Source organism: Pollicipes pollicipes, unplaced genomic scaffold, assembly GCF_011947565.3.
Source record: "Pollicipes pollicipes isolate AB1234 unplaced genomic scaffold, Ppol_2.1 Scaffold_4881;HRSCAF=5763_pilon_pilon_pilon, whole genome shotgun sequence".
In the NCBI taxonomy this organism is placed as follows: Eukaryota; Metazoa; Arthropoda; class Thecostraca; order Pollicipedomorpha; family Pollicipedidae; genus Pollicipes; species Pollicipes pollicipes.
Window position 1 is genome coordinate 40861235 of NW_023596576.1, and position 27885 is coordinate 40889119.

The window sequence follows — 27885 nt, forward strand, 5'->3', positions numbered from 1 at the left end:
ACAGAGGCTGAAATAGCCCCACCCACACAGATCAAGGTCCACAGGTTCTGCAAAGTGGCAGGATCCGGGGGATCGGCCTTACAGAAAAGCTGTCCTGAGTCAAAGAAATAGAATGGTCTCAAACATTTTACCGACGCATGTGACACCTCTGCAAGACGTTTGTTGTCGCATCGTAACAGCCGGGAAGACCCTCAACAAGACCGATTTGAGTACCTTTGCAAATGCGTTTGACTTAATTGCGTTAATTCGGCGTCATCCGCGTGGTAAAAGCGCTCATGAGTGTCATCCTGCGCAGCACAGCGTCCCGCACGGGCTTGCTGTCTGGTGTTGTTTTGCCTGCTTTCCTGCAGGTCCTGTCCTGTGATTGTGTTTGCACTGTGCTGCTGGCCGCGCCGTTCGGCAGCCGGGGCTGCGCGGGCGTTCGGGGGGTGCCGGGAGCCAGCCACTGCGAGTCGGGGCTGTGCGGGCGTTCGGGCGGTGCCGGGAGCCAGCCACTGCGAGTCGGGGCTGTGCGGGCGTTCGGGCGGTGCCGGGAGCCAGCCACTGCGAGTCGGGGCTGTGCGGGCGTTCGGGCGGTGTCGGGAGCCAGCCACTGCGAGTCGGGGCTGTGCGGGCGTTCGGGCGGTGTCGGGAGCCAGCCACTGCGAGTCGGGGCTGTGCGGGCGTTCGGGCGGTGCCGGGAGCCAGCCACTGCGAGTCGGGGCTGCGCGGGCGTTCGGGCGGTGCCGGGAGCCAGCCACTGCGAGTCGGGGCTGCGCGGGCGTTCGGGCGGTGCCGGGAGCCAGCCACTGCGAGTCGGAGCTGCGCGGGCGTTCGGGCGGTGCCGGGAGCCAGCCACTGCGAGTCGGGGCTGCGCGGGCGTTCGGGCGGTGTCGGGAGCCAGCCACTGCGAGTCGGAGCTGCGCGGGCGTTCGGGCGGTGCCGGGAGCCAGCCACTGCGAGTCGGGGCTGCGCGGGCGTTCGGGCCGTGCCGGGAGCCAGCCACTGCGAGTCGGGGCTGTGCGGGCGTTCGGGCGGTGCCGGGAGCCAGCCACTGCGAGTCGGGGCTGTGCGGGCGTTCGGGCGGTGCCGGGAGCTAGGCACCGCGGGGACTGCCACTCAAGACTGCAGTTCAATCCCTGCGTGGTGACGCCTGCGGGACTTTGCGCGAGAGGGATGGCTTGTATACACCTGTGAGACGGACGACTTGCGCTTTTTCGACATCACGGGACATGCGATCTACCGTAGTTTAGTGGCGTTGCCCACTACGTGGGCGCTGTTTAATCACGGCTCAGACCACAGGCATCTGTTTGACCGCATGCCACTGCTCACAGGCCATATCGCATAGCTGTGCTGTTGGCACCCGTGGCCAGTGACGTGTGAACATCTTTAAAGCTATAAGAAGAAGGTCAGCTTCTCAGCTTCTCAGGGGTACAGTAGTCGCTGCGCAACTCCAACTGAATTGGACTGCTGCTTACATAAGCTCCCAAGGCTGTGGGCAGCCGCTGGGCGCCCTGCTCCGTGGCGCGAGCCGGCGCCGCTCCTGCTGACCTCTGACCCTGTGCCGGCCCGCCCCTGCAGGTGGCAGGCCGCCATGAGGACCGCTGCATTGCTGACCATGACGCTGCTGCTGCACACCGGCGCTGGCGTGCTCTCGCTGCTGCTGCGGCCGCCGGAGACGCTCGGCTGGGGGCTGGCGCCCAACCAGCTGATGAGCCGCTCCGGGCCGCTCGCCACGCTCGCTATGGTCTCACACGCCGCCGCCATCGATGCGTCCATGGCGTTCGACCCCAACCTGCCGGCCGAGCTGCACCGCGCCGTGCCGCGCGAGATCGCCGACACCATGTCACCCTTTGCCCGCGGCGCCGGCTTCGGCTTCGGCGAAGACGTCCAGGTGAAGACGCACTTTGCAGTGCCGGTGGCGCCCGCTCCTGCGCCGGCGCCGCCCGCGCTCGGGCTGCAGCGCCATAGGAACGCGCTCGGTCTCGGCGACTCTGGCGCGCCACCGCCGGCGCCGGGCGGCGTGCTGTTGAAGAACGGCGCCGGCCTGGCCGGGGCGGGGCCCTGCCCCGCCGGCGGGGCGGTGATCACCGACCCCGACCACGCCGGCTGGATGAGGAGCCGCGGCGAGCTGTCGGTGGCGGCTGGCTCGGCGTCGCACCCGCTGATGTGCGGCGGCCCGGCGGTGGCCGGCCCCTCGGGCCGCGTGATCCCTCCGCGCAGCCGAGATACGCCGCCCGGCCTGATGACCAGGGACGTCCGGCTGTCTCGCCAGCAGGAGAAGGACATCATCCCGCCGCGCTCGCCTGACTACGTCACACGCTTCCGCGAGCCGCCGCCTGGCGGCCTGCTCCCGGAAGGTCGGGCGCGCGACCTCGCCGGCCGACAGGCGCCCGACGACTGCGCCCTCAAGCTCGAGGGCAGGTGAGTACCGGGCGCTGTGTCGCTCGTCCGGTGCAGGAGCGGCAGGCGTAGTCGTGCGAGTCACAGGTCTAGCACGTGGCTGCAGTGTACGTGAGATGGCTGAATGGTCTGTCCCTGGAGGCTGGTGTCCGCATGAGTGCTACTGCAAGATCGATGTCCGTATAGGTTTTGTAAACGTTTAGTGAGGCATAGGTTACCGGGCATACCTGGTCCTGGATGGACGATTAGGTGCGGTTCAGCGCGGACATGAGCACTTGGATGAGCGACCGATGCCACTCGAGCGTCAGAGCGAGGCGTGAGCGCTCCTCGTACCGTGAACGGCACTGGTACATCAAACCGAAGGAGACTGTCGGCTAACGCAGAGTCAAGGGAGCAAACAAATCTCGCAAACGTCGATGAATTGAAAATCAAGCCGAAAAAAACAGACAAACTTGAGAACCTAATTGACTTAAAATAGGTAGTTATTTAGCCTAGTCTTTTCGTTTTCGGTTCGATAATGTTTGATTACCACCACACCTTTCGACGCAACAGCCAGATACGTATTTGTCAGTGACTGTTTTTTTTCATTTGAGCTGCATTTTAATGTCAGCTTGTTCTGGATGCCACAACTTACAAATCCCAGCAATCAAAACACCATCGTAGCTAGAATATAGTTGAGAATCTCCGCACACGTCCATGAGTTATCCATCGCGTGTTCACCATCAAAACCTTTAACGAAATCGGCATACGGTGATTTATCTGTCGGAACTAATCTGCATAGGAGTGCGTGAATACACCCTCTCACTAAAACCTCACCCGCGTTGTGAGGTTTGTTAAAACTTACCTAGGTCAAACCTCGCCCGCCAAGGTCAAACATGGTGCAGTATGGACGCGCGGCGAGAAATCGAGTCTCGGAAAAACCACCTTTCACTGTTGCTACGAACCGTGTTTCATTAGTTTTCATTGCGTACTTTAACTGCAGCGATATACATAATAATATTGTTCTGGCGGGGAATACGGCAGAAATCAAAGGGCATTGCTCGCAGTGTTGTAAACCGGTGCCTTTTGTGTTGCTGCATTGTAGTGCTGGCGCAATGTTCAATTAGACGATGATTACGCCCCTTGACGTCGCGTTACCCGACAGTATGGTGTCCCCTGCGGTATGATGCACCAGTGCCGTTCGCGGCACCAGGATACACAAATTTCGGCGTAATACAACATTTTTGGGGTGGTACAGCATTTTGAAAGTCAAGCGAAATCCGTCGCCGCACTTCCTCAAGGCCGCCTGGTTGCACGTTCGCTGACTGCACACTGCGCAGAGCAAAGAAATATATCAAAAGATACGTTCAAGCAAGGAGGCGTACTTTGATGTTCGAGGAACAACACAATAGTTCCTGTTTCAAACAATGCTGTATGCGTTTTACGAGGTAATTTGTGCGTGATAATACCAACTGCTTGACCTATTTCAACGCATTCGGATAACTTTTTCTAATTTTTAGATTGTGTTATCTTTTCCCTGCGTGACGTCTTTATTTGGGGCCTCCATCCGGCATTCTATTGTACGTCCACTTCTGGTTCAACTACTGGACAAAAGTCATTTGCTTAGGAGTATATGCAAAGAAAACTACGCCAACTCCACCTGCTTCTTGATGGCCCGTCTTTTCTCGTAAAGTGTTCCTTCTTTAGTTGAGAAAACTCGGCGATGTTTGAACCTTTGCACGGCACCCGGTGGGAGCGGGGGGGGGGAAGGGGGGGGGCTAACACTTAAATTTGAACTAAGTCCCATGTGCAGGACTTCAGCCACATCGTTGAGGCAAGTTCAGCTAAAGAAAATATCGAAAGCGTGACGATATTTCCGTTGTCCCTTTTGTCGGGCTGAAAATATGTTTTAGGGAACCAGATAAATCGCCTCGCTTTCGACATTGCTCTTTTGGATGTTTTTGACGTTTCCCAGCCCGGCTGGTGTGTAGTCAAACGAGGTGGTGTATTAAATTAAGTCCAGGACACATCTATCATTAGTTTTATATCAATGGGAAATTTGGACTTGTGTTTTTGGTAGGCACAAACAGCAGCGCATATTTCCACTCCAGGCGCGATTCCTACGTTGAAGAAATCGTGTTCAGTGATCAGGGAACTGAGCTCCTGGTGAGGGTGGGCGCCGCGTAGCCGTGTTCCTGAGAAATGGTGCTATGACATCATCACGTGACGTATTACACCCGCTTCTGAGCCTCGGCAAACAATGGCATTGTGTAATGCAGTTATGACCTGTAGCAATGCGGAGCTCGTACAGACCGTTAGTTCGAATGTATTCAGTGGGTCTGATAATGGTATGCCGCTGATCAAAGTGCACGCTATGTGCTATAATGAACTGTAAAATGGTAACGTTTTCCATCTGTTTCAGAGACTGCGTTACATACGGAGCAATTGAAGCTGCTTTCCAAGAAGCGGTTGAACGTACGGGTAAGGCGAACGTTGAACGTGGTTCATGGAAATTCCCCCAAATGAATGTACAGAAGCATGCAATAATACGCTAAGTGGAGGTTCTGGGGTACACAAGTGCCTGATCCAAGTATTCTAAGATTGCACAGTAGGACCGCGCCCGGCGGGGAAGGCAGCTGCGTCCCGCCTCGGAGCACGGCCCCGTCAGCGGTCAGAAAGCTGACTGAAACCATTGCGTAAGGCAAAAACAGGCACAACTCGCGCACAGAAAAAGATGGGCTTTTTTATTTTAGAAACGAGAACGTTACCCAGCCTGCATGAATGGTGTCTCTGTAATGGAAAGACCTTGCAATATCACAACCCAACTGATATGCACGTCTCGTCACAAAATCCCGAAGGATTCTCTGCGTGGTGTAGTACGTTCCGACTGACGGCTTCATCCGTGCCCACGTGTTCTAGCCTTGGATCTGCCCCGCGGCGAATGGCTGCCACCAAACGTGGGTACCGTCGGGAGTGCCATCCTGAGGGCTTCCATGAGCATAGCGAGGAGGTGAGCCCACGGCGCCACACTGTGGCTCCCCATCACTGCAACACGCCTCTTCGGATGCCATATTTGTATAAACTGGGGTGTACTGAGGAACGCATGTGTTACAGCGCAGCTTACGAACAGGCCCTCCTTGCGTTGCTGCGCCAATGTTTTATCTGGGAATGTGGAGCTCCTGTTGAAATACTGTTGATCGCAGTCAGAGGTACAGGCCACTACGCTACGTGTTCGAGCGCTTGTTTATCTAACTTTACGTGATACTCATAGACAAAGCGATGAAACTACACAAATGTGTGTTTGTTGCGTGATTGTTGGTGGCAGTGAGGTCGTGGTAAGGGCGCAGCAAGCGAGGGCAGGGGGGCACGTCATCCTTAGTTCCCGAGGGGCCGAAGGACCGTCAGGGACGACAATAAAGGGTGCGCATGGAGGGCCAGAGGCCTGAAAGGCTGGCAGCAGGTCGGGTAAGGGGCCACGGCTTGCAGAGATGGGCGTTCAGATGGCAGTCAATGGGTCTCCTGCACCACGACCATTCGGCTCCATGTCGGGTTTGTTCACGGGGCCAAGCATGAACAAAGCCGGGGCCGCGACCGTTATTCGAAAACCCCTCCATTGGTCGCACCCCAAAAACAATCGGGCTCCCCTGTGTCAACCAGGAGTCCGCAGAGCCTAACGGTGGATTACCGTGTCGACAAGGGGCCTGAGTTGGCCGGGGACTCATTGGCTGAATGGGAACAAGAGGGCCACGTAGAATGTCAGCGGGCCCATTTCGTTGGTCGGGGCTCCGAAATGATGAGAGAAGGGTCGTGTAACGCGCACGACTGACCGTTACAAGTCCCCTGGAGACCCGACACATCCGACGCTGAAGACGTCCGACTCTGACGCTGAAGCGCCGCGTCGGCGTCCCTCCCGCCTGCCCAACGTTCGAGCACGCGCGCATGCTGTACCGCAACACACCACGAGCGTTCGCCCGAAGACGGGTCGCGCGCCGCCCGTCCCGCGCTGCGTGAGCGCAGCCCCGGTCCGCTTCAGGTACGAGATGACGCAGTACGAGATCGAGTACGTGCTGCCGCGGGCCGACACCCTGAGCACGTCCATCGCCAACGTGTGTCCCGACTTCGTCACCCCGATCCAGTGCCACCCGAAGCGGTACCGGCGCATCGACGGCCTCTGCAACAACGTCCGCTTCCCCAACTGGGGCGCCACGCGCCGCGTCTTCCAAAGGTGGGTGGCGCGCCGCAGCAGGGTAACTGCATCTGATCCCTGAGGGAGGGCTTAAAGCTGGCTGCAGTTGTGATGCGGTTAGGTCTGGTCCGCCCCGACCGGACCTACCGTGTCGTTCTGGTCGCAATGGCATCTTGTTGACGTTAAACGCTCTAGTTCTACAGAACATCTTTGGCTTAGCTTATGTCAGAGTAAGCCCTTACTCGTAAATCACAGTTAGCAGTGGTACAGCGATCAAAACCACGTTTGCAGGGCCATACAATGGCGTTTGAAGACCCCCGCAAACCACCGACTATTTCCGGGTCCCGGCAGCTCAGCACGGCTGCCCCTGACCTGTCCCAGCGAGAGTGTCGAATTTCTTGTGGGATGGATTGGTGGGGACACGCCAGCACCTTAGAGTCGTGTTTTGACGCCTTTGATTGTGTGGTACCCTGATCCAGTGTGTGAAAACATGCATTGTAGGATGAAGCAAAACTGAGTTCACAACCGATGCATCATATGTACGCCACAGGTAGTGACATTGGTCTTTGATCATGACTTCCAGTGCAAATCTCCAGTTTTTTCCACGTCTTCCCCAGGTTCAAACTTGCATCGCAGTTTTGGCCTCTTTATGCTCTGAGTGAAAGATTATTGTCTCCAAAGTAACCCTAGCTGGGGTGTTACACTACCCTGACCGCCGGGGGATTACCACGGGGCGCGTTATTCTCTTTATGGTCTTGACCGTCCGGGTTGTTCCTTGGCCTCTGATTGTCTGAGAGCCGCAAGTTTCCTTGGGGTCTCAGAGGTCCCTGTTCCGTTCCTGGGCTCAGCGGTCCTTTAGACTCAAAGATTTTGTGGTCATTAGCAACGAGATGGCCACGAGAACTCGGGAGAAATGTATAACAATGAGCTGCCTTATGAATGGGCGCGTTTTCTTGTGACTGGCAAAAGGTCTAATATGAACCATGATTATTGGAAAATGAAAGTGCACGCGGAATGCCATTTGCTGTGCAGTTTGTCCATTACCTCTATAAGTAACTGCCTTATCCCCGATTTAGTTTTCCGGTAACATGCGATTTTTCGAGAGATTCTTCACATAATATTGGTGCGAAAATCGTAGCTTAAATGGATTAAATAACATCATTTACAAGAACCTCAATTAAAGTGGCCGAAAGCCGAGGGCCCAATTTCATTTTGACACAGGCAACGCTGTCCTCCGCCCTTGGGGCCCGCAGCTTCAGCATAGTACCTGCGCCTGTGTGTGACGTATATGTTTATGCCACCTCCTGGAAACTGCAGCCAAAACCAAAATTGCACTCCTCAAACATCTGAAATGTCTTACACCGCCAAATCACGTATCAGCCAGCGATTCAGGATGCACCGCATCATTATGTCATCATCGCAGCAATGTCAAATTGAGGCTTGTGCTAGGGTCAGCTGCCGCGACTTACGTCGCAGGTTTTAAACGTTAAGAAGAAAAGAAAGCTCCACGCATGTCCCATATTATACTGCCTGTACGCTTGGACCTTCGCTCAAACAGCAGCTGCGCAGGAAACTTTGCAGAGCAGTTAGCCTTATAACTCTCACTTCACTAGAATGCGCCGACTCGGTCACGATTTCGAACCACGCCCTGAGATTTCTTCAGCAGCCTTACGCAGGAGAAACCGGACACACTTTTGCAGGGAGGCACCAGAGGGCTCTGTTCTTCCTCTTTTGGTGGAACTCTCGCAAAACAGAGATCCTCAAAATTGGGTGACAGCTGGCGGGAAGGTTTTGAGGCCTTTGTAATATATTTATTACCACACAACGTCAAAGAGCCTATATTAAGTTTTTCAGACTTGGTGAAAACCCCCTTGTCGTTAGGTCCAACGTTTGCCTCTGTTCATGTCGACCTCCTCACCGGCGTCAAAATCTCCCTGCTCTCTAAACAACCCGCCGTCGCTCCAGACTAGCGTGACTACCAGCTTGCCGGCACATTACGCCGGGCCGGCGCTGGAACGGCCCGTGCACGCACTCAGCAGAGCGGGGAAAGCGGGACCTTGGCAAGGCAGGCAGATCAGGGGCTCGTGCAGCCGCTCCCACGCGCCGGCCCCGTTGCCGCTGCGCTGTGACAGATGGCGGCTGGTGATTGCAAGGGTCACGGGTCCGGCGGACGCCCGCAGCGCGTGGGAAAAGCGCCAGTGGCGCCGGATATGCGCCGCCCTCAGCTGACAGGTCGACAGTGGCGGGTCGGATATACCGGAGTCTGTGGGTGAGAATATCGAGTTTTTGTTCACTGGGTTGTTTGAAATCATTGGACGCGTTCATCGATCTGCCATTGTTCATCAAATCATCGGGTTCATTGCTACTCGAAGTCGGTCATTTTCACACCGCGACCGAAGGCGCCATGCAAAAGCTGACAAACACTGAGCGAGCTGCAGCCTCTTCAAACGTGTGGAAAGCTTCACTCATGGCGTTACGTTTTGACTCCGGTCATGCGGTCCGGTCCCATGCTCCGGTCCCGACTGTACTTCGCTTATGACCTTTGCCGATGTTGCATAAGGGCCTTTACATGACAGACGTCCCGGTATTTACACTGCAAGACACTTGCTTAGCCATCCTGAGGCTGCAGGACGTGTCTCACGTGGCACATGTTGAGATATGTGCGATGTAGAACAATTGTTGAAAAACGTATTCAACTTCAATCAAAGGGAAACCGTATGCGATTGAACTTAAGAACTTTTGCCAACAGTGTTTCTAGATGGCTTCTGCGGTTCAGCTGTCAGCCAAACGAGGCCAAATCACGAATTCGCTGTCGCCGCGGATCGCCTCTGGATGATGGGCTTGCTCAACGCTGAAACGAAACTCGGCAACGGCGACGTCCGCTAAACTTTAAAGATGGTAGCAACTTAGATAGGGACTGTATCGTGGTAATGGCTGGCAATTGCTCTTTGTTTAACACGCGCTCGGGTGGGGGTCAACTTGACCCCCGAAGGTTTTTCAAAAATGGCTTCTGAACGGCGCGGAGAAGCCGCGCCAAATTTTCCATACATGTAGAAAATTGAATAGAAAATCGTTTGACATCAAAAATTTAGATATACCTTGCAAGGTCGCCGACCTATGGTGGGTCAAAGTCAGGCCATGGTTTCAGCGAAGGCAATTTTTAGTGAATCCTTCAATCTGATCGAACAACGGAATCTTAGACGAAGCCATACATATATGAGATGCTTTTTTAGGCAACACAACAGTTGAATAAGCAAATTACATTGACCTAAGGTCAGTTATAAAGGTCACACCAAGGTCAAAACCAACTTGTTTTATTACTCTGGGGGTCGCTGTATGGGATAGCTTCTTGTGCTCATTTCGAGTTTATTGATAGCAGAAACCGCATTATTCATCTTCCATGGACTTCTTAAAGGTCATAATAGGTAATTGACCTAAAATGATCTGGGTCAACATTTTGTTTTAGGAACATTCTGTCTAGCGTAATCTTTGTCGCTTAGTCAAACGCAAAACCCAAAGCAATCTTGTATTATTTTGGTCACCTAGACCTTCAAAAGGTCTAGCAAGGTCACTGGTGAGAATGTGACCTTTTGCTTAGAAACGGTTATCTACGTTCTGGGGGCACTTTGGAGACCAACCTGGAACTTAACACTGTTTGACCTTTTTTGACCCGAAGGTCATGACCTAGGAATCTGAAAATTTAACCTAAGTAAGTTCACGTACGGGTCAATACACCCCGTAAATTTTGTGTTTCTAGCTTGCTTCCTTTTTCTTGCCTTACTTGCTTCTTGCTTAGTTCCCGATGTCTCAGGGGGTTAAATTGCCCTCCCCCCACCCGAGCGAAGGGTATCTAGCCGGCCGCCCGTGCACGTGTTAATTGTTGTTGAAAAAATCGAGTAGGATCATCGGCAGGCAATTTTCAATTCACTTCTGCTATTGTCCCGGTAAAGGCGTGTTGCCGAAATATCGAACCAACTATCTTTCTATTCTCTTCGTTTTCTCCGACGAATAACGCTAATACTACTATCTTATCTGTGTGAATCATGTTCCTCGCTAATGCACGGAACAACTTACGTGATAGTAGCAGCGTTATCTTCAACGTTATCTCCATTGATGATGACGCTGATGGCATCTATCATCAACTGAAATAACGTAATTGTCTCGTGTATTTTTGCACCTACGGCAGTTATGTCAACTCAGTCATGGTAGGCGGGACAAAAGGTCACACACACGCATTGAACTACCCACAGACGGATCGAGATGAGGCATGACCTGCCAGCATAAGTACACCTACGCTGACGAGAGCACATGTAAGGGGCCCTTCGGTTCGATTCAGTACGTCCAGCGGCATAGGAGTCACGGCATAGGCTTGGTAAAAGGCTCGCGTGTTAAGAACAATAGCGGCTGGCAACGCGTCGATTAGCGGCACAAGTTGGCGACAGATGCTAAGGCATGGCAACAAAGAAAAACAAGACATGCATTCTTTCTCAGCCGTGCAAAGTGCGGCTAGGGCAGAGGTGACGTTGTTGCAAGAATTTGCAGAATGATGTCCGTTTAAACCAAGACTGCAAGCGAAGGCGATTGAATCTACCACTCCCAAGTCATGGAGGAAATACTTGCATTTGTCGGTTGTTTGAACACAGCCGTCAAGATCTTCAAAGGAGATTAGATTACCACATAAATCTGATTGCTACATCCGAACCTCAAAATGTGTGTACAAAAAGCAATCAGGATAGACAGCTCTTTGGCACGATGCATCTTTTGACTGAGTTATGACAGTACTTAAAGTTCATTTCTTGACAGGCTTCTTGATCGATCGGTGTATGGTGCATAAAGCGGGTTATAGCGTACGTTAAGCACACGTCCATTTGAAAGACGGACGAAACCAGGGACGGCAATCTGACGCAGGTTTGAAGCGTGCTTATTCCAGCAGTGCACAGCAGAGCCGTCCAACAACGCAGTACTGGTTGATAAAAGCCCCACCTTTGTACCAGTACGAGTAGGCTGTCCAGCCCCCTGACCAGGGCTCCGATGTGAGCGCTAGTGGCATCGATCCATGAGGTAGCGACATGCCCCGGGTCAGATCAGGTCAGGTCAGGTCAGGTCAGGTCACGTCAGGTCAGGGCTCACACAACACGCATGGCTGAGCGCTGGCTCTGATCAAAGAAATACATACATGCAAACGGTTCCCATGAAAATTTAAACAAGCATACAAAAACATTTTGTGTATTTTAAATTCAGCCTCAGCAGCTGATATACATTTCACCTGCGCCGCCATGACCATCACATAGCTACATGTTGTATGCGTCTGGTTTGTTCACACTGATGTTCCGTCAGACTTCGGTAGCCCTGGACTGTCATCGCAAATCGAGTGACGTCATGTCTTTGCTGAGCGCGTCACACCTTTCGACAGCTGTTGCCACTACACGTCGGGTTTGCTTTCCTCTCCCAGCTCTCGTCTGTCCGTGATGAGCGGATTTTTTTTAGAAAGCAAGCCCAAAGAATGTTTGGGGGTATTTTCGAGCGTCTGGCACTCAGTCTAAGTTTGTCCTGTTGGCACGTGATGAGCGATTGTTTATCGATTACAGCTTTCTCGCGTGCTTAAATATCCAAGATGGTTGGAGCGGATATTCGGACAAAACCCGTCCTTCAATGCAACTGTTTCTGTTCCTTTGTGACGAGAAAGTTGTCTGGGATGTCGATTTGAGTATCCTTGCGTATGGATTAGGCGTCACGCCCTTTCTCATAGCGTCATCCACTTCATTCCTCTGCGACCGTCATGCCCTTGCTGCCCGCATGAACAGACCGGAATTCTAACAACGTCAATGACTAGACTCCAAAAGAGTTAAGCATGCCCGTAAATAAGCCTGCGAGAGAGATGGTAGTGACAAGCGGATCGAACGAGATGCATGCCATCTTTGCCCTGCGCCTGATGGCAATAGGGCTAACATGTTGGCAGGCAAACTCTAAAAAGTTGCCATGCAGCTGAACACCGTGGTGTTCCTTTTGACACACGCTGGGCAAGCGGACCGTTCTTCTCCACTGCAGCGGTTGCATTAAAGAGCACATAACTCTGACATTTCATGATTATGACGCCGACGTCATCGTTTGTGACAGGATAACGCCAATCAGAGACGATGGTCCGTGCTGTCGTACAGAATGAATCATATCTCTGACATTTATCCTGTGCTATGGTACAGCATCAGGGCTATACCCTTTCGCTGCACTGGTCCAGAAACCCCAAGGATGACAACGAATCTGTGTTGAGCGCCCCAAGGATGACAATGAATCTGTGTTGAGCGCCCCAAGGATGACAATGAATCTGTGATGAGCGTCCCAAGCGAAAGACTGATTGTGGAGCGCCTGCCAAGGGAGTGACAACTTCAAAAGAGACCTTATCGGCTGTTTGTAAGGTCATGTAAGGCCGCTTGCGGTGTAGGTTCCGCAACATATCGGGGAAACATTACGTCTCCAATGGAACCGAGCTCATTCCAAGTCATCTGTCTCCGCTAACTTGCCATTTGTTTGTGACTGGCATCTTATCGCAGGAAAGCCATGCCCAACCAAACAGCCTGCACGCAAGCCCTCCGCGAGCACCGCCGGCCCTGTCGGCGTCTCTGCAGCGGGTGACGTGTTCTCCTCCGCCGGCAGGCTGCTGGAGCCGAACTACATCGACGGCATGGGCCTGCCGGCGATGAACCATCTGCCCAGCCCGCGTCTCGTCTCGGTCGGCGTTCACCAGGACAGGGAGCTGTTCGACCACGCCTCTACGCTCATGCTGATTGCCTGGGGCCAGTTTTTGGACCACGACATGACGTTGACTTTCACCAGGCCCGGTCAGTGCTCCCCACCTGCCAGCGGGACCTGGCCGAGCAAGCTGTTTTTGTGGCGGCGCACAACGTGTCTTTGCACGCACTGGTGTCCTAATGTAGAACGTGTTGGGCGTGGTGGCGAGTCAGGTCTGGCGATCATTAGGTCGCATGTGCTGACTGGAAGCATATGTTAGCGTAGTGTGTATATCTATGTCAGGATCTCAGCTCATAAGCTTCTCAGCTCTGCTTTTAGCTTTTGCTTGGATCCTGGTTTTGCGGTGACTTCTTGAAGTCCTGCCTCGACAGGGCGTGGGGTCTGTCCGTTATTTTTCCCAGGTTAATCGGAAGTGATTTGGCCTTTTTCGCTATTCTCTGTCTACTTCTTAATGCTGTGTGCGCTCCTTTAACCTTGCTTTGTGGAATATCGCCTTTCTTCCTGCCCATTCTTCCTGCCATTTGTTTCTGCCATCTCTGTGTTCTACCGCTCCGTGTGATTCTGGGACCATTCGCATCAGCTGACGGGCAGTAGCACTCTTGCGGTGTTCTATCGTCTGCCTTTCCTTGCGTCTCACTCAGCCTCACATGACCTTTTCCTTACCTCCTCTCACATCGGCTCGGGGTCTTCCATATGAAGTTATGTCACGCATGGAGAGGTGAGGGAGGAGTTCTAGACCGTAACGAAAGCGTAATAATGAAAAAGGAAAAGGGAGATGTTTGGGACAGCGTAATGTCACGCTCAAGTTTGATTGCAAATCATGTAAAAGCGTTTTTTTCTCAAAATTCAAAGCATTACAGTCGAATGAGGTCGTCTTCCTATCCTAATAAGGAATACGCTCGGTATTTGTTTCGCATCTCTAGCTCAATCAGTGGCCAAATGGACGATACGGCTTGGGATATTACCCTTACCACAGCGTATGTATGTGAAGGACGTGGCCTAGTGCAAGCACTATGTAATGATAGCAAAGGAAGGGTCCACAATAGGGAAAAAAGCGTAATGTAAAGTATGGACGGTTTCTTTAGAGCTCCTCATCCTTTCGGAAGCAAAAAATGCCATCCTTCTGAGGCCGTTCATTCGTTTTTGACTTTTTCAACACTCCTCTGACCTACCATCGTTTGTCATTTAACGCCGTGCCTGCTCACATGGCCTTACCCGACACGCTGAGCTCCCGCCGTCTTCCTCTCCGCTTGGTGCTCCTCCCACTTATCTCCGCACCACCTATCCGCGCTGTCCTCCTCTGACTCCTAGTCGCGTTTCTTTCACCTGCCTCTTCCTCCTCTTCATCCTCCTCTGAGTTCTCCTCTGACCTCCTCCCCGCACCGTCCTCCTCTACCTCTTCCTTTCCCCTGCCTCTTCCTCCTCTTCATCCTCCTCTGAGTTCTCCTCTGACCTCCTCCCCGCACCGTCCTCCTCTACCTCCTCCCGCCCCGTCTCCCCCGACCTCTCTCCGCCGTCCTCTTCCGACTTCTCTCCGCGCCGTCCTCCGCTGCCTCCTCCCACGCCGTCCTCTGCTGACTGTCCTCCGTGGCGTCGCAGACGAGCGGACCCTGAACGAGCCGGAGGACTGCTGCCGCGGCTCGGGCCCCGAAGACTGCCTGCCCATCGGCGTCCAGCGCAACGATCCGTTCTACTCCCGTCACGGCGTCGACTGCATGGACTTCGTGCGCTCCCAGCCGGGCGTGAGGCAGTTTTGCCGACTCGGTAAGCGGTCAAGGGCTTTACGGGTAATATTTACCTTGTCAACTCCACCCGCCACTCATGGGCTGACTCATACCCACTCGCCGTCCATCGTAATGAATTGTACCCGACCGGTGCCCAACTGCTGGCATTTATTCCAGCGCTTCTGTTCTGAATCATCGAAAATTTCGGGGAATTTTGCACCTAATCTCCCTCTGTTGCGTTGACAAGTGCCAAAGCAATGTGAAAGTGGCTACGTATGTCCAGAAGAAGCGCTGGCAGCGTGGTGTTCTTTCACACACAATTTATGGTGTGTAATTTCTTCACGTGTGTATTAGGCATTTCGTAAGCCTCCTTCCCATCCACGTACACATATGTGCAATTGACCCAAGTCTGTACCGAACCCAGCCCGTTACCCAGTCCATATGGGTTCCCACGGGCTTACTAAACACGTGAGGTTCTCTAGCAAGCAGACCCACCACGCGTGCGCCAGTTTTGTCCACTCGGTTAGCTCGCAGCAGCTGTGGCCGCCCGGCAGCTGCGCTCCAATATGCGCTGCAGCGTTGGCTGGCCGCAGTCCATTCCGGTTCTGGCTCTGGGCACAGACTTACTGTGGTGTAACGACGCGACGCAGGGCGTGGGCTTGGGCATGGGTTCTAAACCTCTCCCCATTGGAGGTGGGTTTACAGTGCGGGCAGAGAAATGGGTGGATTTAAGGAGGGTAGCGTTTGGCTCTCCCGAAACACGGGGGGCGCTTCTCGCGGGGCGCGGAGAAGAAGAGAATATTTTGCGCGAGTTGTGGAAGATCGGCTCAGTATTGACTTACCACAACATTAGCCCGAATGAATTCAACTAAATAACTTCCTTAAGACTTAAAGATTTATCAAAGCACAGGAAGTCATCACCAACAAAGCGCAAAAACACCATGGCTTCCAGAAACATCAGATCCCAAGAAACAAGACATGGACATAAAAACCATCAGACATACCTAACTGAAAATTGACCATGTCTCCGAAAGGATGACCAGATTCTAGATCCGCCCAAAGCCCCGGCAGGTCAGCCAGGGGTCAACAGCCACATCAATATATGCGCGTGGCAGACCGAGCACAGTGTTTTAAAAAAGGCCAAAACAGCTCTGGGGAAGGTACTCAGAGCATGCCCATAGTCACATTAAATACAAACCGCCATGCCATAAGGCATTCAAGATCTAAAAAAGTATCCATTGGCCCCGGAACAGGGGAGATAAACCGAAAAGTCCAAATGCACCCCGTCTTTGCGCGGTCCGGGCTGGCCACGGATTTTAAAAAAAGAGTTCTTAACAATAAGAGAGAGTAATGGAGCGCGCTGACTGTCAGCGGTACTCCGATGCAAAGCATTCAAGGATTACACCCCGATGCAACACATGCAAGGATTGCATCCTCCCATGCCTGCGTTGATCCTCTGATGTCAATAACCGGCTGGTATTTGTCAAAAAGAGCGCATTTTTTGCTCAGTCTGGGATTTTTCGGCATCGCTGGTAGCAATTCATCTTGTAATTCATCGCACGCATTCTAATTGCTTGTGCATTCAATTCACTTCGTTCAGTGTGTTATTCTGGGGCTGGTTATGTTCGGTTTAGTTCCCTCTGTCTGTTGACGATGTGATCTTTCCAAACATGAGCACGTTCACATTTACTGAAACCAATGAGCCTATGGCGAATCACCCCCACCCTCACCGCCAGTGAACGGACTTCAGCAATTGTCAAACATGATAGAATGATCTGACTAATCTGCTCTCTATAGGGCCTCTTAAACGTCATCTGCATTCTCGTGCAGGACGGTTTGGACCGTGCTGGGCTGGCTCTCACCTTATGCAATCAGGCAACATTGCTTCGATCGGAAGGAAGAAGGATGTATTTCAGCGGTGCACTTTGATTGACAGCTGTTTTTTGCATAGCCTCACCGGCTTTTTATGTAACGCATTCCCACGAGGCCGCCACCAGAACGTGTCAATTGTCTCCAGGATCTCGGATTGGGTTCAACGTGCTGACATCTGTGATTGACGGCAACACGGTGTACGGCCAGACGCACGAATCCTCCAGGTGGGTGCTCCTGAGCACGAGCCTATGTATTTCCGACATTTCAACGCAGCCTCTGTGATTGGCGGTGAGGACCCGTGGGCACGTGACGTGTACAAGTGACGTCATGATTTCTCTGTCTGCTGTACTGAATCGCTTGCCCTCCTACTCGGATTTATCTCCATCTCATTATGGACGTATGCACCAAATAGGCATGTAAGCGTCGCGTACCAGTGATTGTATCAGAAACATGGTTCGTCTCATCATTTATCGTGACGTACGAATCTCTTGCATGCTCGCTCAGCGTGCTGAGGATGTTCGAGGGAGGGAAGCTGAAGTCGTACCTCCCGGAGCACTTTAAGCAGCATAACATGCTGCCGCTGCTGCCCCTGCGGTTTGAACATCAAGACGAGGGATGCATTCGAGACCATCCGGGCCAGAGGTGCTTCCTTGCAGGTAAGAGTCGCGTGGTTAAACTGTGCAAAGGCTTAGTTTTACGATGGCGTGCTAGCCTAGTTTTTAGCGCCTGCATGGAACCATTACAAAGCCATTAGTTTTCCACCAGTAGCCTTCCTTACTAACTTGGCTGTTAATAACCGTTATCAGGCTTCCTGATTAAGTGGGAAAGTCTACGATATGGGCTATATAGATATCGCAAAGCATAGTTCTGCCCCAAATCGTGGACAGGGCAAGTCTTTCAACGATGGGGCATTACTGGCGTGAGCAGCCTGCACGTTCCGGGCATGCCCGGCTGTCACTCTCTCCGCACAGTCCATGTTTGCAGCCGCTTGTTGCAGCTCCACGCGGCTATCAGTAGCAATCAAAAAAGTCTCTCGAAAACTGTGATTTGGTGGACTTGTGGCATTGGAGTTGGAAAACTGTGATGAAAACTGTGATAGAGTTAGAAAACTGTGATCAGTGCATTCGCAGTTTGCTCAAACGTGGTTTTCCTGCGTCAACGTGCTGCAAAAAACCGTAAATTTGCAGGCTGCGAAATTCGGCGCAACACAAGACGAAATCAGGCGCGTGGTCTCAGCCATGACGGGTAGCAATGGCACATGCTCAAAACGATTTAGCTGTGAATTGAGCGCACCTTTGCACACGACGTATCTACGGCCCCGCGCGCAGAAGGTCACGGCATTACTGATAACACTTATCATAGGCGTCGTACATTTACATAACAAGTTACAGATCCATATGCATGCCATAATATACGTGGTATATACGGCCCGTGTTGCGCACTACAGAGGCCGTAGATCCGCAGATTATTGACATTTTCACGCATTACAATGTTAAGTGTCAGAAACTAATGTAGATCATTACTTGAAAATGAACTGCATGGCATAGACAATGGCAAGATCCACAACTTGCTACCGCAGATGAACTCAACTCAAGTGACAGGCTCGGTACAAATCGACAGAACTATGGTAATGCTACCTTCTTAAAAGCCGATTCCAAGCAGGGCCTCGTGTCTTAATATCCGTGTGGTGCAAGACGTACACACGGGTAGACAGCATTGCACAGGCTTATTCGGTCCGAACATTTACAACCTTTGTGGAATGTATGTGTCTTATTATTATTTCAGCCTCAAACAATTGCAATTTAAATCTAATGCGAAAACCACGCGTTACGTGCCCACACGCTAATGCGACAGATGTTTTCACATATGTTCGTGAATCTAAATGTTTCAAAGCGTTTGTAATGTCTTAGAGGATACCAATAGTAATGCGTAAGCTCCCAGTTGCGTCTCAAGCTCATGTTATTGTGCTGTGTAGCTTTTTCAATAAGGAGAACAGCTGTGTGCAGAGGTTATTCGCAAGCTTTTGAAGTAAGATACGTTAATTTTTCTGCTGCTTAAAATTCTTACATCGATCCAAATTTCCTTACATTTTTTCAAATTGTTCTTACAACGTTTCTACAGAAAATCCAAAGAGGCAGTAACATTTAAATGTGTTATCACCTCGTTCACTCCACAATGGATTGCTATTGGATTACTCCATAATGGATTGCTTCATAATGGATTGCTATACTCCATAATAGATTGTTACACGTCTTGCTGACGTGCAGCCGTGTTTTGCAATGTCATCGTGGCTTAATTCATAACTGCTCCGGCGTAGGTCGCAAGTGATTTGGAAGCCCGTGAAAACTGTCTTTACTGGCTAGTTTCCCTAGTTTCTAAGCCGAGTCTGTGTGTTAGACTGAGTCTATTCTAAAGGTCTCGTTAATCTCGTGACTGTTCATGGCGGAGCTCGATGGTTCTAGATTCGTACGAGGACTTCTTTAAACGAGAAAATCAAAGCGGTCTATTGTGTTGTTGCTTTGTCATCACCTGCGCAATCTGTTCACATCCCGGACACATCTTCAGTTTCAGGAATGTCCCATCAACTGTAGGCTATCACGGTTGGATGTTTAGTCATGAATCGGATGTTGACCAGTCACGCAGTTAGTTCCTGGAAACAAGGTGTCACTGGCTAAAGGTTCAAGTAACATTCCCGTGAAACGCTTTCCGGCATGGCAGCAGAGTTTGTCTGAACGCGCTGAAGTCTGCAATATCGCGCAAAAGCTCCAGAAGGACGAGGAGATGGACGCCAGTCCAATCTCAATCGCCTTAAAAAGCTAGAGCAGCCGGGAGGCGAAAAAGTCTGTCTGTGACCCCGGGAAAGCCTAAACGTGGCTAGGTAGTCTGCTGTCATGTCGGCTCGTGATTTTTTCCAGGATGAGTTTTCTCCCAAACCTTTCTGGTTCAAACCCCTTCTTCATGTATTGCTTGTGGAGAGGTATACGTTGGTACGCTTAACATATGTCTTCGCCGATTCCCAAGGCTAGATTATACGGTAAGCTTTCTATTTTACACAGCCATATATTGGTCATACCTTGCGAACTAAGCTTCTTTCTGCAGGAGAAATTCGTGTCAACGAGCAGCTTGTGCTGAGTACGATGCACCTCTCTTGGTTCCGGGAGCACAATCGCATCTGCGACATCTTGAGAGATCTCAACCCACACTGGGACGACGAGAAACTGTATCAGGTAAGCAAAGGTCTAATGCCATGTTACGTTCATTTTGGGGCAGTTTTGCAAAGCGTGCAGTTCAATTGATGCTCTTGCAGCCTTCAGAAAGAGAATAACCTCGAAAGTAACTGCTGGCACGAGTCAGTTGCAGTTGGTTGATATTAAACTAGGCATTAAACAATCCATTATATGGCGTCGCCGTTTTCCTACTGCTGTTCATTTGGAGACAGTAAGGTCGTCGTCTCGCCATAAGTAACCGTGACCCAGTGCACGTCAAGAGCATGGGTGTCAAGAATTTATTTTTTTTTTGTCACAGAAGATATCACCATCACCACTACATACCTTTTTATGACCTCATGTTTTCTGTTAAGTAACGTTGGGTGTTTTTTCAGCAGAATTCACCGTGATGTGTCTGAAACTGTTTCGCCGTTAAACTAAGGTGTTACTGTTGAAAGAGCGCATTGTTTAAATGAATTTAGCGTAAGGTTCCATGTCCCGACGAAATTTGCCAAATGTGTGCATTGCATTTGTGCGTACAGCAGTAGTTTGTTGGTGTTTATAGATACATACCTGTTTGGGATGGCTTTCAAGTTAACTTGGTCGTGCAGTTGTCAATATATACCAGAATACACAAAAGAGTAACGTTGTGCTATGGGCCAGTGGTCCTGGTTTGACTCAACATGAAGTGTCAGCCATTTCGCCCCATGATCTCGGGTCCCATTACCCTGGCAGATGACCCTGGGCCAGCTGGACCAATCACGTCCGGTTGCTCACTTCCCTCCGCAATGGCACGAGCCCCATGTCAATGGCACGAGCCCCATGTCATTGTGCCTACCTACCGAGGCAGATGCCGACTGGGTCGGATGCTGAGGTGAAGGACAATGTCCTCCAACCTATGTATCATTTCAGGAAGCAAGACGGATAGTCGTCGCCTGTATTCAGCACATCACCTATGACGAGTTCCTGCCGATGCTGTTGGGGAAGACGGTGATGAAGGAACACGACCTTATCTTGACCGATCACGTAAGTTGATGCGCGGGGTTGTGAAGATTTGGTCGGAACGCATCATCACCGAAATCATGTCAAAACCCAATCAAGCAGTCATTGGATGGATTTCTGGAACCAGAGCAGTGTGAGTCCTGATCCTGCCAAATCTTCCTGAGATTTCTGACCGAAGGCAGAAGTTTGTGTAAACGCTGCATTCGCGCAACCTTTAGCGCGGTCACTGCCACCGGCCGCGAGCCATCTGTCAGGCGTGTTTAAGAGAACGGCAGCACGGTAGCATCTTGAGCAGAATCCTTTTCATGCTACGCCCTTCATAACCTGGCACACTTTTGAGTTTTCTGCACCTCTGTCGAGGCTGATTTAATTTTGGAGAATTGGTAACATTAACGCATATTATGTTATCTTAATGTTTCAGCTTAGATGATCATAGCATTTAGTCCGTATAGTTGTCATGCAACAACTCGTGTATTTTCCCAGAAGATTGCTACCAACTGAAAGCTTTGTTTGTCTGTTGAAACTAGTTGCGATGCAAAATAGAGCTTGTAGTACGGAAATTTGGTTTCACCAAATTGCGGATGAAGGTTAAAAAGTTCAGCTCTCAGGCCTGGCGGATAGGTGGATAATATTGTGCAAAAGTGTCATTTTCGGGCAGTTTTCTTCGTATTTTCTACATGGTTTCTTCATTTTGCCCAGGAATCACAAAATAAACGTAATTTTATCGAAGACTGCATCACAATATTTTGCAGCTGGCGTGAATACACAATTAAAACATAAATACAAGGAAGGTGCGGTGAGGTAGACATTTTGCAGCGTAGCCCGAAGCTTCAACGCCAGCCATGTCGCAATGAACCGTCCTGTATGACAACAAAAGTCGCGTCCCATTTCGGGAAGAATTCATGATGAATGTGTGCCGCATGGCCGCCTTTTTTAAATCGGCAATATTTAGGAGACCAGGAAGATGCACGCAGAATAAGCTTAATACAAAGCAGTTTGTTCTGATATCTCGCTTTCGTTGTGTTAAGATGTCAGGATTTTTTGACGACCCTGTAAACTTGGTTTCGTTGAGCGAAATGGAGCTTCGATTATTACCATTGAATGGCTGGTAGAGGTAGCGTTTTTTTCTCGGAATACTTGATTGCTGTTGTGCACTTGTTCAGAATGGCCTAACTCTCGTGATACACCAACCTTCACGAACGACAAAATGCGCTTTCGACTGCCTTGGCATTCCGATCACGTGATTACCCGCGAGCAGCGGCGCAACCATTGGTCGCACGGTCGTGTGGCATTCCAGGGCTACTGGGACGGCTACAACGAGTACGAGGACCCCAGCATAACGCTGGCCTTCATGACTTCCGCGTACCGGTTCGGTCACAGCCTACTACCGTCGACGGTTGAGCGCTGGAGCCCCAACCACAAATACATCGGTAAATGGGTGGAAACGGCACGGGGGTGGTCGCACTGTGACCCAAACTAGGCCGACAGCATGCGGGAGCACAACAGTCACGACTACGCGTCCGACGGGAGTGAACAACAAATGTCACCAATATTTTATCGGTATATGAGCTGACATTTGATGATTCATTTTCGTATCATCGTCCACGACCGAGGGCGCGTCGCTTGTCCAAAGCCACTGCTGGCAAGGACTGGGCTCTCCCAGGAGGAAGGAAAATTGCAACGCGCGTGTTTCACGGTGTGCACCCCACTTCTGGTGTACAAACCGGTTCAAGCCGGACTGCATGGACAGCTGGACGCTATCTTGCAACGGTGGGTGAAACTCCCTTCTGGCCAGCACACAAGGTCGGCGATGATTTTACCCGATGAAGCACAAAAAAGGAATGTGATGGAAAATCAGGTCGTTGTTGGCAAATCAGGTCTGTTGCAATTGTAGTTGAAAGACGTCCCTAGATTTTGGGATTTCACGCCTTGCTGTATTGGTACCCTAACACTGCCGACGGGCGCAGGGGCACAACGAAATCGGCGTCTGAGACCGTATAGGTAGGCGCGAACCGGCAAATGTTTGTTGTCATGAAGCAAGCGCATTCGTGACCTGACCTACAATTTTTTAGACGAGCGGGATCTCTCGGATCTGATCCGGAAGCCGTTCGACCTGTACAAGCCCGGCGCCGTGGACGAGTACATTTTAGGCCAGCTCAACCAGCCGGCCATGGCCATGGACTTCGCCGTCACTGAAGAGGTGAGCAGGGACATCATGGGTCAGGTCAGCTGGCCATGGCCATGGACTTTGCCGTCACTGAAGAGGTGAGCAGGGACATCATGGGTCAGGTCAGCCGGCCATGGCCATGGACTTCGCCGTCACTGAATAGGTGAGCAGGGACATCATGGGTCGGGTCAGCCGGCCATGGCCATGGACTTTGCCGTCACTGAAGAGGTGAGCAGGGACATCATGGGTCAGGTCAGCCGGCCATGGCCATGGACTTTGCCGTCACTGAAGAGGTGAGCAGGGACATCATGGGTCAGGTCAGCTGGCCATGGCCATGGACTTTGCCGTCACTGAAGAGGTGAGCAGGGACATCATGGGTCAGGTCAGCTGGTCATGGCCGTGGACTTCGCCGTCACTGAATAGGTGAGCAGGGACATCGTGGGTCAGGTCAGCTGGCCATGGCCATGGCCTTCGCCGCCACTGAAGAGGTGAGCAGGGACATCATGGACCAGGTCAGCTGGTCATGGCCATGGTATTCGCCGTCACTGAATAGGTGAGCAGGGACATCATCGGTCAGGTCAGCTGGCCATGGCCATGGACTTTGCCGTCACTGAAGAGGTGAGCAGGGACATCATGGGTCAGGTCAGCTGGTCATGGCCATGGTCTTCGCCGTCACTGAGGAGGTGAACAGGGACGTCGTGGGTCAGGTCAGTCAGTCGGCCATGGACTTCGTCACTGCTGAGGAGCTGAGGCGGTGGGCTGGATAAACAGCCCTCCACTTCTGTCGGTGGGGTCCCGGACCGATGACCTGGTCTTCTCCGCTGGCAGCGACTGAGGCTGAAGCCCGTCAAACCGCTCGGTGAAGTTATGGCCCGGTTTCGCCGGTGACCGTACCGGCGGTGACCTGACGTCCCGGTTGGTGACGCTGCCAGTTCTGATCGGTGACGCTGCCAGCTCTGATCGTTGGCGCTACCAGTTCTGATCGGTGACGCTGCCAGCTCTGATAGGTGACGCTGCCAGCCCTGATCGGTGACGCTGCCAGCTCTGATCGTTGGCGCTACCAGTTCTGATCGGTGACGCTGCCAGCTCTGATCGTTGGCGCTGCCAGTTCTGATCGGTGACGCTGCCAGCTCTGATAGGTGACGCTGCCAGCCCTGATCGGTGACGCTGCCAGCTCTGATCGGTGACGCTGCCAGCTCTGATAGGTGACGCTGCCAGCCCTGATCGGTGACGCTGCCAGCTCTGATCGTTGGCGCTACCAGTTCTGATCGGTGACGCTGCCAGCTCTGATCGTTGGCGCTGCCAGTTCTGATCGGTGACGCTGCCAGCTCTGATAGGTGACGCTGCCAGCCCTGATCGGTGACGCTGCCAGCTCTGATCGGTGACGCTGCCGGCCCTGATCGGTGACGCTGCCAGCTCTGATCGTTGGCGCTACCAGTTCTGATCGGTGACGCTGCCAGCTCTGATCGTTGGCGCTGCCAGCTCTGATCGGTGACGTTGCCAGCTCTGATCGGCGGGGCTGCCAGCTCCGATCGGTGACGCTGCCAGCTCTGATCGGTGACGCTGCCAGTTCTGATAGGTGACGCTGCCAGCCCTGATCGGTGACGCTGCCAGCTCTGATCGGTGACGCTGCCGGCCCTGATCGGTGACGCTGCCGGCCCTGATCGGTGGCGCTGTTGGCCCTGATCGGTGACGCTGGCGGCTGATCTGATCGGTGACTTGACAGCCGGCCTGGCCCGCTTCCGCAGGTGACCACCATGCTCTTCAGACAGCCGAACGTCGGCCACGGCATCGATCTGGTGTCGCTGAACCTGCAGCGAGCCCGCGAGATGGGCGTGCCTGGCTACATGCACTACCGCAAGTGGTGCGGCTTGCCCACCGCCGACTCCTTCCTCGAGCTCACCAACTTCGTCAGCAACCACACCGCAGCCGCGTATGCGCAGTTGTACAAGTGAGTTAGCGTGGCTGGTCCGCGAGCCGAGCAAGTGAACCAGCAGGGACACGATGGCGCGCGCTTTTTCCTATAATCCCATGATTTGGCGCATCGTTGGCTGGTCTTGAAGAGAACAATTGCTGTCAAGCGCCTTTGATCCCCAGTATCACCAAGGAGAAATTAGTGAGCGTCGGCGATGTTCTGGTCTTATTGTTTACGACACCTTCATCGCAGTGCGTTGGTATTCTTTTCTGATAGCATGTGTCAACACTACAAGCCGCATTTCCGTCTAACGGCACCCACCCACCTCGCACCGGGAGTTGACCCTCACACCCTCGCCGTAGATCGCCCTGGGACATTGACCTGTTCAGTGGCGGCATATCGGAGCGGCCGCTGCCGCACAGCATGGTCGGGCCCACGTTCGCCTGCATCATCGGAGCGCAGCTACACAAGCTGCGGCACGGTGACCGCTTCTGGTACGAGCTGGGCAACCAGCCGTCCTCCTTCACTCCAGGTCAGTGACCGCCGGTGGCGCCAACCCGGAGCGTTCCGCTGGCCGGCTGGGGCGTTTCCGAAGTCGGTGTAACTAGTGGACAGTTTTGAGAGGAGTTTAGGCGGAAATGATGGCTTTCCGCCTTTTCGGTGCACAAAGGAAACCTTTTAGAGGGGGATCTTCTTCTTAACCATGTGTCTTGACCTCTTCACCAGGGTCGACGTCTGAGGAATGGCAGAGCTGTATTTGAGGCCGAGTAAGGCTGGGCAGGATTGGACGTTTGTCCATGGGTCGACTAGCTGATGTTGCACTATCGACCCCGCTGTTATAAAGCTCCATATGAGCCAGAGCCATCCCCCGGAGGTGGCTGATGGGCCTCCAAACGAGTTCATCGCGTTTGGACTCTACGAGAGCTTAATGGAATGTACCATTTTCGCGAGAGCTTTTCCGCCAGCACTCGACGATCAAAGAAAGGCTGACTGAGTGGCGATGACGTTAAAGCCCGTTCACGCTTTGCCTACGAGCTGGAGAATCAGTTATAGATCATGTAACCAGTCAGCTACTGCAGATTAGCGATGGCACTCTTAGCCTCAAGCTGGCAAACCTCAGGTAAAAAGAGCTCAAAAGGGATATCTCCCAAGTCCACAATACATAACGATCGAAGAACCCGCCGCGGAATCTGAAGGCTTCAGCTGCTGCGAACCAGAGGTGTCCCTTTCCAGCTCTGTTTACCGGTGCTTTGCAGGCCTGCGGGCTTCAATGTGGCACCTCTAGTCCGCGACAGGTGACTGGCGGCGACACCTGCAGTGAACACTGCAGTCAGACTGCAGAATCTGCAGCGGATTCTGCAGTCAGACTGCAGAATCTGCAGTGGATTCTGCAGTCAGGCTGCAGGCGTGCACGGGCCTTGATTCAGCGCCCCGGTCTGCAACCTCGTCCCCGTTTTGATGCGCGGCCCTTGAACAGATTCCAGCTGTGTTATAAGTCACTAACGAGGAAAATCAGATTGTACCATTTCCGCACGTTTAGCGGATTCCGTGTACGCCTTGTGGGGTGGGATGTGGGGATGAGGGGAACACCTCACCCCTCCTAAATGTTATTCACACTGGTGTGCACGATCCGTTTACGCATACAGCAGATCAGGCGTCTGGATCTGACACAGTTTCGCTGTTTTTTGTTCATCAGCGCACATGTTCGGCCCTTCACTTGTTTTGACGGTTATCTCGTGTTTGATTTTCAGAGCAACTCGAACAGATTCGTCGAGTTCAGCTGTCCAGGGTTCTATGCGACAACACGGATCTTATAAAAACGATACAAGTGTATCCGCTGGTGCTACCTGACTACGAAGTGTGAGTCCGGCATGCTTGCAAGGAGACGGCTTGAGCGCGCAACGACTTCCACAGGCCAATTTACACTCAAAATTGTCTAAATGGGACTGGCCCCGTGAAAAAGCAATGCCTCAGTTTCTAACTAAGGAAGTGTATCACCTGTTCTTTGCTCTCAGGATGCCCTCTTTTTTGTCATACATCCACAATAAACGCTGTCTGCAATATTTCTGCTAAGTTTAGGCTTCAAGATAGCCCCTGTGGAAGGCCGGTTATGCCCCGATGTACCCGCGCCGCAGTGCCGTAGTCAGGTCACAACACTCTGGTGAAGAGAGACGAAGAGTGGAGGCCACTGCAAATGTGATAATTTTGATATGACTCGCATCGGTACAAGTGGCGAGGATGACTTTTGGAATCACAACTATGTTTTTATTCCTGAGATAATTTTGAAGCGTTGTTGGTTCCAACCTTTTAAAATTGTTTGGCGCTGCATTTTTGTCCGAATATAGCTTACGAAGTCAAAACAAACAATAGACAGCAACAACCTTGAGATCCACAATGATAGCAGCCATTTCTGCACCGCGGACGTCTCTGACTGGTGTCTGCACCGCCGCCCGCAGAAATCCGCGAGTCCCTTGCGACAGCGGCGTGATCCCAAGACTGGACTTCAGCTACTGGAAGGAGATCCTGCCCTGAAGCTTCACCGACCGGCCGCCAGAGGCGCTGAGTGCCGGCCGCTCTGGCTCAGGCTGCCGTTGGGGTGATCGAGGGCGCCGCTGGTGCCGTGGCGGGAGAGGCGCAGCATGAGCCGCGCGCGGGAGATGTGTGCAGTGCTCTCGTGCGAAGTACGGCCCCCATGCTGCGCGGAT

General features: G+C 52.4%; 1 protein-coding gene across 1 annotated transcript; it reads left to right on the plus strand.

Annotated features, from left to right (window-relative positions):
• The first annotated feature begins 1756 nt into the window (after positions 1-1756).
• On the plus strand, positions 1757-27885 carry LOC119100386 (chorion peroxidase). Its single transcript, XM_037223484.1, has 17 exons — positions 1757-1873; positions 2255-2403; positions 4784-4842; positions 5281-5371; positions 6395-6586; positions 13199-13383; positions 14894-15058; positions 17036-17114; positions 17395-17546; positions 19990-20117; positions 21009-21122; positions 22396-22528; positions 23171-23298; positions 25014-25216; positions 25543-25712; positions 26932-27040; positions 27637-27885. Exons 1-17 carry the CDS (start codon positions 1757-1759, stop codon positions 27710-27712), a joined length of 2250 nt encoding a protein of 749 aa, XP_037079379.1. The 3' UTR covers positions 27713-27885.

Excerpts from the sequence above, each read along its gene's own strand:
- LOC119100386 (XM_037223484.1), top strand. The coding sequence starts at position 1,757 with ATGGCGTTCGACCCCAACCTGCCGGCCGAGCTGCACCGCGCCGTGCCG. Across the intron at positions 17,115-17,394 it reads CAGACGCACGAATCCTCCAG|CGTGCTGAGGATGTTCGAGG; the intron begins GTGGGTGCTCCT and ends ATGCTCGCTCAG. Across the intron at positions 22,529-23,170 it reads CCCCAACCACAAATACATCG|ACGAGCGGGATCTCTCGGAT; the intron begins GTAAATGGGTGG and ends ACAATTTTTTAG.